At 38.9% G+C, this 9985-nt stretch overlaps 1 protein-coding gene across 1 annotated transcript; it reads right to left on the bottom strand.

Moving 5' to 3' along the window:
• Positions 1-5138: 5138 nt before the first annotated feature.
• LOC124440717 lies at positions 5139-8281 on the bottom strand. Its single transcript, XM_046991144.1, has one exon. It carries the CDS (start codon positions 7877-7879, stop codon positions 5597-5599), a length of 2283 nt encoding a protein of 760 aa, XP_046847100.1. The 5' UTR covers positions 7880-8281; the 3' UTR covers positions 5139-5596.
• Positions 8282-9985: the final 1704 nt, after the last annotated feature.

Here is a 9985-nt window from a genome sequence, read left to right as displayed (position 1 = left end):
CTTGAATATAAAAGATGTTGGAAACTTTGCAGGGACTCGTCATGCAAAATGACGTAGAAAGTTGTATAGATCGGACATTACAAAAACTTCAAGATTTCGAGAATGAAAAGAGATGTTCACAAACTGTTTTAGAAAATACACTGTCATTTTCAAAGTTCGATTAAATGAAACTGTAATTTAAGTAGTAAAATTTTTAAGTTTTATGCTCTTTAAAAGTTCATATGTCGCTTTACAATATTTTATTATTAATCCATTTTACCTCAGCTGATTTCTTGTTAGATATGCGTGAAAGAGAATTGCACAAACGCCAAACTGTCGCAATTGCAAGATTTTAGCACGGCTTGACAATCTTTGAACAAAACTGTATGTGAATTATGGAAATGCGCATGTGCAGAACAATTTTAGTACGGTGACAATCTCAGACGGCCACACCTGCATTGGCTTGCCAAAAACTCCCGCGGCTTGTTTATTAAAACGAATATTAATTGTCAACATATTGAATTTATGGGAAATCTGAACAATTCGGATGATATGAATCATATGTGTGTGGTCATAGTTTACTCAAATTTATTCTTACATTTCCGAAACGGAAACACAAGAAGCAATTAAATAATCAGTAAACTATTTATGCTGCCAACAATGAACACAATTGACAATTACAACTTTGTGGGCAATCTGCTATATGAAAAAGAAATAAAGGAAAACGTGAAAAAATCTGAAGAATCTGAAAGGCAAAATCATTCTTGTTCGAAAGGTAAGTCGATTTCACTACCAATTTAACGAAGATAATCATAAGTTTAAAAATGCGTTTTTCCATGAGACTATAGATTGCATAAATACAACGCGTGACCAGCACACAGTGCCAGAACCAATCAAAATCTTTCGTGGATCGTTTCATCCTTGAACTCAAATAGAGCCAAACTATATTGTGACCAAACACAGTTGACGAGTAGTATAGATAAGTATCTTCTTTGAGGTAAATCTGAACAATTTGTATCATATGTGTGTGGTATAATGTAATAGTTAACTCAAATTTATTCCTGTGTTACAGAAACCGAAGTACAAACTACAAAGCCACAATAATCAAGTAAACTATTTACTGACATTTCATCTGTTTTATAAAAGAGAAAAATGGCAAATGTGAACAAGCCCGATAAGTCTCAATTCGAAAATCATTCTTGTTAGGTAAGTGACGTAAATCATCGCAACGGTCAATCACTAAGCGTTATTTTCCCTGTGTGAAACATTAGAAACAATTCTGTTGCTTCGTGTTTTATCCACTTGATTAAACACATTTTGTGAAAATATAATATTCCGGCAATATAATATAATATATAAACATTAGGTGATTTGAATCATTTGATAGCCGTTTTCAAATAAATACATACATTTTTTTATAAAATAAAACGAATATAGTAAGACAGAGTATTGCAAAAGTATAGCTTCCAAATTCCAATCAATTGTCAGCTAGACATGATAACCCAATTATTTAAAGTGGTTCTATGACGAAAACTTAACGTTAAAAAATCATCGATTTTAGGATTCAATAGTTTAAGCACATATCAATTATTGCTTTCGTAAAATGTAAGCAAAAATAATAATATAACGAGGGAGTTATGAACATTTGAAATGTCTAATTTTCATGTCCGCCATTAAAATCGGCCATTCTGAATATTTGCAATCAGCAAAGTCTGTGACGTCATAGTCTTAACACCGCAAGAAGCGCACATTGGAAAGTATACAAAGTAATACATAAATAGAGCAAAAAAATGTCAAATTCATCGAGATCTAGCTCGCTCTCTGAGTCTTCGATCGAGACAAACGCATCGATTTCTTCATCGGAATTTGTGACGGCAAATTCGAACGAATCTAATTCGGAAATTTTGCCATTTGTCGATAATATTGAACCGCTTGCTTAGCCCGATGAAATTGCTGAGTACGAAGCTACAGTCGCAGAAGAACGGCGGGTTGAAGACATGCTGCAAGATCGTTTTGATGCCCGTGTTGATGTTACTTCATGGTAAGATGTCATTCTTAGTGTGTTACTTTGATCTGAATCGTCTGCCGTTAGCTATGATAACTTTATGGAAACATACAATTTGGCCAATATTAAAGGTGTGAATGTGGCCATTGTTCGTTGGATCTTGTTGTCAACCCTCAAGAGTGCCGATGCTGCATGGAAATAGAGCAATGCCGTGGTAAAATGTATCAGTTTGAAATCGATGAAAGGAAATGCATTTTGGATCACCCTGGTTTTAACGAAGTTTGCCTGAACGAATTTGTTCTTCAAGCAGCTTCGTTAGGTTTAAAGACCAAAGGTCATCGCATGATACAGACACTTCATTTTGTATTTCCTTTAAAACCTTAGTATAAATGTATATTATATATTGAAAGTTTGCCTGGATGTATTATTGGTTCTCTCAAATTGTGAAAATTTATCATGTGCAATATGTGTAAGTATATAATAATTGCAACTTGTGCTAACCTGACGCCGCTCTCTTGAACGTTGTTGGTGTTTGTGATTTCTTCCAAATAGTAGGTACTGGCACCAGGTTTGAGCCGTCTAGTCATACCACCCAAATGGAATAAACGCTCAAAGCAATCATCCGAGAAGTGATTCGAACAAATCATAAATCGAATTTCGCGCGAACTCGGATTAAAGTTTGCGCGCTTCGTCTGAACAAATTTAACCCAAATTCTTCTCAAAGACTCGTCGTTTAGGTTTTTATGTAATGAAATGCCTGTACTTCTATCAGACTTATTACTGCAATCTTGCACGACACAGCGTGTTGAAGGCAGGTTAAAAAAATTGAGTTATACAACCTTTTAAATCTCTATTTGTATATTGTGTTATATTGTAAACAGCCGCGAGTTAAGACTATGACGTCACAAGCACCTTCCTTCTTGAAAATTCAAATATGGCGCATTTTAATGGCGGCTCTTAAAGTTCAAGTTTTATCGCTGCGTAACTCGAGCAGCATGAAATACATTGCGCTAAAATTTCGCAAGAAGAGATTTTTTTACATACACTATTAATCTATGAAAAAAAAACGAGAGGCAAAATTTTCGTCATAGTACCACTTTAATGTCTGAGCCGTTTACTCGAGTCGAGGTATAAATCAAGTAGCTATGTCGCAATGTCGAGCGATTTTATGAATTTGTGTACGATTAAGAACCGTTTGCAGAAGATGGTGAAGGTTCTCCAGACAATCTAGATGACACTTTCTCGGCAACATTAAACGAACAAAGTCACGGTCTTGTACATACAATGCAAAACTGTATTGTTATCATTCTCATATAGTTAGTTGTATCACTGGGAGACGATAATTCATGGTCAAGAAAACACATTTCTTTCTTTTTTGGTTGATGTAAAGTGCTTCAAATAACTTGTAAAAGCCATGTATCTACTTTATATTATAAAAGATAAATTCTCAGCAGTATATTATTAAACTGGATAGTTAATCATAAGCGTAGACTTGGACTTTGGGATGAGTCCCCGTTGAGTCACCTGAATTTTTCAGGTTCATGAGACAATTGCCTAAATTGTCCAGCAAAGTGCGAAGATCATATCTACATTTAATTAAGTAGTTTTATTAAATATCAACAAGAGGGCTGCGTTACAAGTATTGTAAGCAAAGTATTAAGTATGAAAGCTAAATCCTCCCAAATTCCAAATTGCAATGTTGAAATTTTTCAAGCAAAGGAGTCTGTGATAATTTGTTAACAACAACGTCAAAATATCGATATTTCTTGCTTTCATACAGGAATTTAATATGCACCATGCAATAGGTTGTAGTGTAGCTTTTTCTTTTGTACGTATATATTTTGCATCCTTTGTATTGTTTGTAAAAGGATAGCTTCAATGTTTGTATTGTCCATTGAACTAAAATAGATGGAAGGCTGCGTCAATCGATATTTTGATGCCAGTAGCGCCCAGTCTTTCCACGCATTGTCAACACAGTGAACACACGGCCAATAGTAGCGAACGAAAAAATAACTTGTACGAAAATTATGAATCTCCAAAATAAAAACAAAAATCCTTTTTTGTTTTTATTTGGAAAAAAAACACCTTTTCAAATGACACTTAACATCAAGCATACTCAATATCGACAGATAAATTTTTGTAAAGGAAGCCAAAGACAGCCATAACTAGAAGGCATTTTGCCAGAGTTGTTTGTTTTCGTATGTCTGGAAGGTGGAAACATGACAAAAACTAAAGCGTGTTTGTTCCAAAGAAGCCACTATTATGCGCAAGATACTTACGAACTTCGTATAACATAATTTTTTATATAAGACCATTAAAACCATACAAACGTGGAATTCCCGCGAGATCGCGTGCGTGTCAAACATTGCACATAAATCAAATAATATATTTACTATTGACATAAATCGATTGAATAAAAAATTTAAACAGATTTCTGGGCCCGCCAATGGTAAAAACATGTTTTAGTAAAAAGTCTCGCATAACGTGTAATTTCGCGCGTGTAATACACGTCAATTGTGACCTTCAGACACGCGTGTCTGTCAAATTCGGCTTCAAAAAATTGTGAGGCCTTCCATCTATTATTTTAGAAATAGAAGATGTTTACTGTGTTTGCACGATCTTATGCAAACCGAGGAGACCTTTGCGAGAACTCGAGAGCAGATCAGTGCAAGCTCGAGACCGAAGGTCGAGGATTGCACCTACTCGAGAGTTATTGTAGCTGGGTTATATGAGTTGATATTTCTTCACTTCCTCTCCCTTCTCCTTCTGAGTGTTTATATACATGACACCTGAGTGTTTGTATGCATGACTTCTGAGTGTTTGTATGCATGACACTTGAGTGTTTACATGCTTGACAAACTCTTAATTAGCAAACCATGTGCTATTTACGCTTTTCTTTATCTACGGCAAAGATTGAATTGGATATAAACATACAAATACATTTTTCTGTTGTATCAGTCAGTCACTATTGAAAACGCTAAAATTTGTCCATCAACAAATATCCCGCTGTGTGATCGCGTGGGGCATTATTAGATTGTCTTGTCTAAATACCGGATACGTTATTTTGAATTCGACAGTTGAAGCCAAACCTTTGACTTTGTTGGGGATCGCCTCCCAAGTTTCTCCCAACACTTCACAATTTTTCAACACCAGGTTTTGATGAGGATATATTTTATTTCACAGCCACAAAAACAACAAGATAATAATAATAACACGTTTTTCCCTTCTATCGCAATTGGCATATCACACCATTTTCCTTGCTTACTATTGGTGCGCTCAAGTGTTTGTTACAACTACTCATCTAAAAGAAGGCGAGTCTCTGACACTCTCCCCCCATATACCTTGATTTATAAGGTATATGTAACCTTTAAGAGACTGCCTTCTGTAAATAAAACAAAAATTTATAAAGTTCAATAAAGTGTTTGTTCATTTCCAAAAGTTTCTGTCCTTCTTCCAATCTCTTTCAAACTTCTAAATCCGTTACTTCCTGGATACGTTGTTCTGCTGCTACTGCGGCGTCTAGTTTAGGTTTAAACGCTGGTGCTCTGGGATCCAATGGCACGGGGATCGGTTCAACACGGTCGCATGATAGCTCTAGCGGGTAAAGGTAGTTCACTGCTCTCTCCAAATACGTTTTCCCCGCACGAAGTTTACGGCACGAACAACACCATCTCGCCCATTATACAACTCCTCCACGATTCCAAGAGGCCATTTACGACTTCTCTCGTCTGATCGTATGATAACAACATCGCCCTTTTTCATAGTAAATGTTGTTTGCTTGTGTTGTTGGTTGTGACGCTCACGCAATCCTCTTAGATACTCATTAGACCATCTCCGCCAGATAGCTTGCTTGCATTTCAATAAATACTTAGCCCGTTTCCGTTGGTCCCTTTCTTCTATGTGATGTGCTTCCAGCTCTGGTGCGAATGTACAACCAACGAAGAGCATGGAGTTAGGGGTCAATGTTGGAAGTTGAATATCATCCTCCATGCAACTTAATGGTCTATCGTTCAAAGACACTTCAACATCCAAAAGAACATCCTTTAACTCTTCCCAATTCAGCAATCCATTTCCGATCGTCTTATGAAGAGCCCGTTTGACCAATCCGATTAGGCGCTCGAATTGACCGCCCCACCACGGGGCACGACTTAGATTGAACTGCCATTTCACCTGATTCTTGCTGAGAAACTCGTTAAACCGTTCATCCCTCTGAGCCTCCCGTAACCACTTTGCTGCTGCAACAAAAGTCTTCGCATTATCAGAGTATACCTTGTTCGGTCTTCCCTTCCTAGCTATGAACTGTTTGAAACTTTCCATAAAGCGTTGGGTATCCGAACTCGGCATCAACTCGAGATACACAGCTCGCGTTAGGCTGCAGGCATAAAGTAAGACATAAGCTTTTCTTCTTTTGTATTTAAGTGGTCCGGCGAAATCAACACCAACAGCTTCGAACGGGCGACTTCCTTCAGTTCGATCTTGGGGTAACAATCCAGGGGGTGGTTGCTGCACTGCTTTCGCTTGGAAACGACGACAGCCATAGCACGCTTTGATTATTCTACGTGTTAATTGCCTTAGTCGAGGTACCCAATACCGCTCCCGAACTCGAGCCATGGTCATCCCAACTCCCCCGTGGAGAGTTTGAAGATGGGCATCTTCCACAAGCTTGGTTGTGAATAGGTGTTTGTCTGATAGGTATACGGGATAATGCCCATGAATCCGCCCTCTGCATTCCATGATACCATCGTGATCCTCTTGAAGATTAAGTCGACTTTTGTCGTCTAAACAATCACAACTTTGCTGCACTCTTTTCTCCCAGAATTTATACTGTCGTTCAATGTCATCAGTTGTTAATGGTCCAACTACTCGGCTGTTCACACGTCTGGCATTTGTGATAAACCTCTTTATCCAAGCACACACTCTCATAACTTTCCTCAGAGACGAAAACTTCTCGAGGATGTAATCAAAACAATCCGAGTTGTCCATTGGTACGCCGAGTACTGTATTTATGACCTTTGCTTCCTTCTCACTCTCTTTGGTCGATTGAGTTACAATGTCTTGTGGCCACTCATTAATGTTTTGGAGCCAATGTGGTCCATTCAGCCACAACTTGTTTTCTTTCACCGTGCCACCTCGACTTCCCACATCAGCAGGATTTCGATCGGTTGGTACATATCGCCATTCGATACCCTGTTTGGACTGGATCTTTTGGACTCTGTTGGCCACAAACTGTTTGTATTCTCCTCCTCCTTTGATCCAGTGCAGTGCCACAGTACTGTCGAGCCAGGCATACGTTCCTTCCACTGGGAATTCACTTAGGACCTTCCGTACATTGTCCACAATGTTACAAGCCATGTGCGCTGAGACCAACTCCAACCTGGGGATTGTTATTCCTTGTTTGGCTAATCTGGCCTTTGCTGTTATGATGCCTTGTGTTGAACCAGAGGATTGCTTGACAACAGCATAAACAACTGATGCCACTCCTTTCCCGCTCGCGTCTCCAAACGCATGCAGCGATATTGAGTCGATCTCTTCTTGGAAGGTGTGGATTGAACGAGGTACAGCAATATTGTTTGGCAATTGTTTTTCCCAGTTCGTCCATTTAGCCTTTTGTTCGTCAGATAATAGTGCATCCCACGGTAATTTCATCTCACACACTTCACGATATATTAATTTTCCCTGCAACGTTCTTGGCGACAGTAACCCTAGTTGATCGTAGATCTGAGCCAGTTTGCTTAAAATTCCTCGTTTTGTTGTAGTAGCTACAGTTGAAGGAACTATGACCTTTATCTCGTCCTTATTCTTTGACCAACCTAATCCCAGAATACTCGCATCTTCCTCACTAGGTGTTCCTAGTTGTTGCTTTGCAAAGGTTTCTTCATCGGTGATGCAATTCATGTCTTCTAACTCCTTCTTATTCGAGTGCCATTTGTGCAGAGTAAACGTCGCATCGTTAAAGATTTCTATTGCTTCTTTCTTCAACTCGCGCGCTTTTGCTACCGTTGTCGTTCCACTTACTAGATCATCTACATATAGGCTTTTGAGCAATTCAGTTACCACTTCTGGTCTGCGGTTTTCCCAACAGGTGAGATGTTGGTCAATCACTCCCCCAAGGAGAAACGGCGATGACGTTAACCCGAACAACGCTCTTGTAAACCTCAGTGTTTCAATTTCACGAGCTGCATCTGGGCTCCAGTGGAATCGTAGTGCATCCCTGTCACCTTCCTTGATTCGAACTTGCAGGAACGCTTGTTTATTAGGGAGTTTTAGCAGAGCCAACGAGTACGACTACGAGTACGATTTACGTCATTTTGGCGCGAAAACATTGTTGCGACTACAAAAACACGTAGCCGTCATCAATCTGAGTACGATGTTTTGTAAAAAATTCGCAGTCGCGACTACGATGTCTTTTTAAGCAAAGAAAGTAGGTATATTTCTTCATTCTGTAAGAAATTAGTTTACAGTACTATTTTCGAGCATCCAGGCTTTAATATAGAACCCTTTTTGAGCGCAGATGTACATTAAAAAGGAAAATATGACCTGCAAAACTTTCATGTATTTCGTACGCAAAGTGAAAGGTAAACAAACAATAAAATAGTACAAATATATCGTACATAAAACTTAAAATAGTGAAGATTTTTCAGTCTAAAGAGTCCTATATTCTCGCAAAACCAGTATTATCGATTCTTTGATATCATTATTGACAAATAGAGCCGTAGCTGCTTTGCAAACGTCGGTGTTTTACACAATAAAAAGCTCGTTCTGTTGTTTACAACTAAAGCAAAATTTTGACGAAGGGACAACGACAACAACCTTCCTCGTGCCATTCCGTTACACGGTCAAATTTCGTACTCGTTCTCGTAGTCGTACTCTTGCTAAAACTCCCTAATATCTCCTGACAGTGCAACAGGATGAAATCTCATTCGTACTAAAATGTTCCAAAGATTGTTCTGTAGTGGAGGGCCTGGGTTTAAACACTGGTTCAGACTTGGAGCTTCATTATTGGCTTTGGCAGAGGCATCGTACACGATTCGAACCTTTGTGGTTTCTGCTCTTTCTCTGACCACTGGTTTATGCGGAATATAGAATTCAAAACCTCGGGCTTCATGTTTAGCAGCTTCAACGATCCCTTCGACTTTCTGCTGCTCAATGATTTCAGAATAAGAATTAGTCAACCCCTTCTGATGCAATCTGCGTTGAAGGTTTGCTAGTCTTCGTAAACTTCCTTTATAATTACTTTGTAGTTGTGGGTGATTACCCTTCCATGGAAGGCCGGTTTCATACCACCCTTCTTCACTTCGCACAAGCTGCTCTTGAAACTCAGCATAAACTTCATGTTGATCATTTTCAGGTTTGTCAGCCAAACCCAGGACATCTAACCGACACAATTCTTCGTAGTCGCTTTGGCTTGTTTGTGAAAGAAACATAACAGCGTAGTCTAGTTCTTTGCCTTGTGCCAATATAGTCCAGCCAAACTTGGTTTTTTCAGCAACAGGTTCTCCCACCTTTCCGACGCGGGGTTTCTCAGACGTCTTGATGCGTATGTAGTCTGTAGCTCCCAGGATTAAATGCACAGGGAGTCTTGGTTTTTGATCATCGTCTTCTATCTTCACACCCGCTAAATGTGAATAAGAACTTACTAATGCCTTATAATTTGGGTTGTCCACAAACAGTAGTTCTCCCTTATTTACTTTGGTTACGTTCACGTCCATTTGAAATTCCCCTTTGACATCCTTTACACGTATGGTTGACAGTTCCATTTCCTTGGTAACTGAGGTGAGCATCATTTCGACACGTCGTGTTTCCTTTCTATAAGATCGCTTTGGAAGTAAGTCTAACAAGGCTGCCGATGCATAAGAATTACCAGAGCCTGTATCTAGAAGCGCACGACACTTTATTCCTTCTACACTCACCACAACGGTTGGATATACGGCTGGCCCATCACCTGCCGTTAAAAGCTAATCTTTCTTTGTGCATATTGACGAATGATGTTTACCATTGCAC

Source organism: Xenia sp. Carnegie-2017, unplaced genomic scaffold (assembly GCF_021976095.1).
Source record: "Xenia sp. Carnegie-2017 unplaced genomic scaffold, XeniaSp_v1 HiC_scaffold_2, whole genome shotgun sequence".
NCBI classification, from domain to species: Eukaryota; Metazoa; Cnidaria; class Anthozoa; order Malacalcyonacea; family Xeniidae; genus Xenia; species Xenia sp. Carnegie-2017.
Note: the sequence above shows the minus strand (reverse complement) of the source record. Positions and strands in the feature narration are given on the sequence as shown.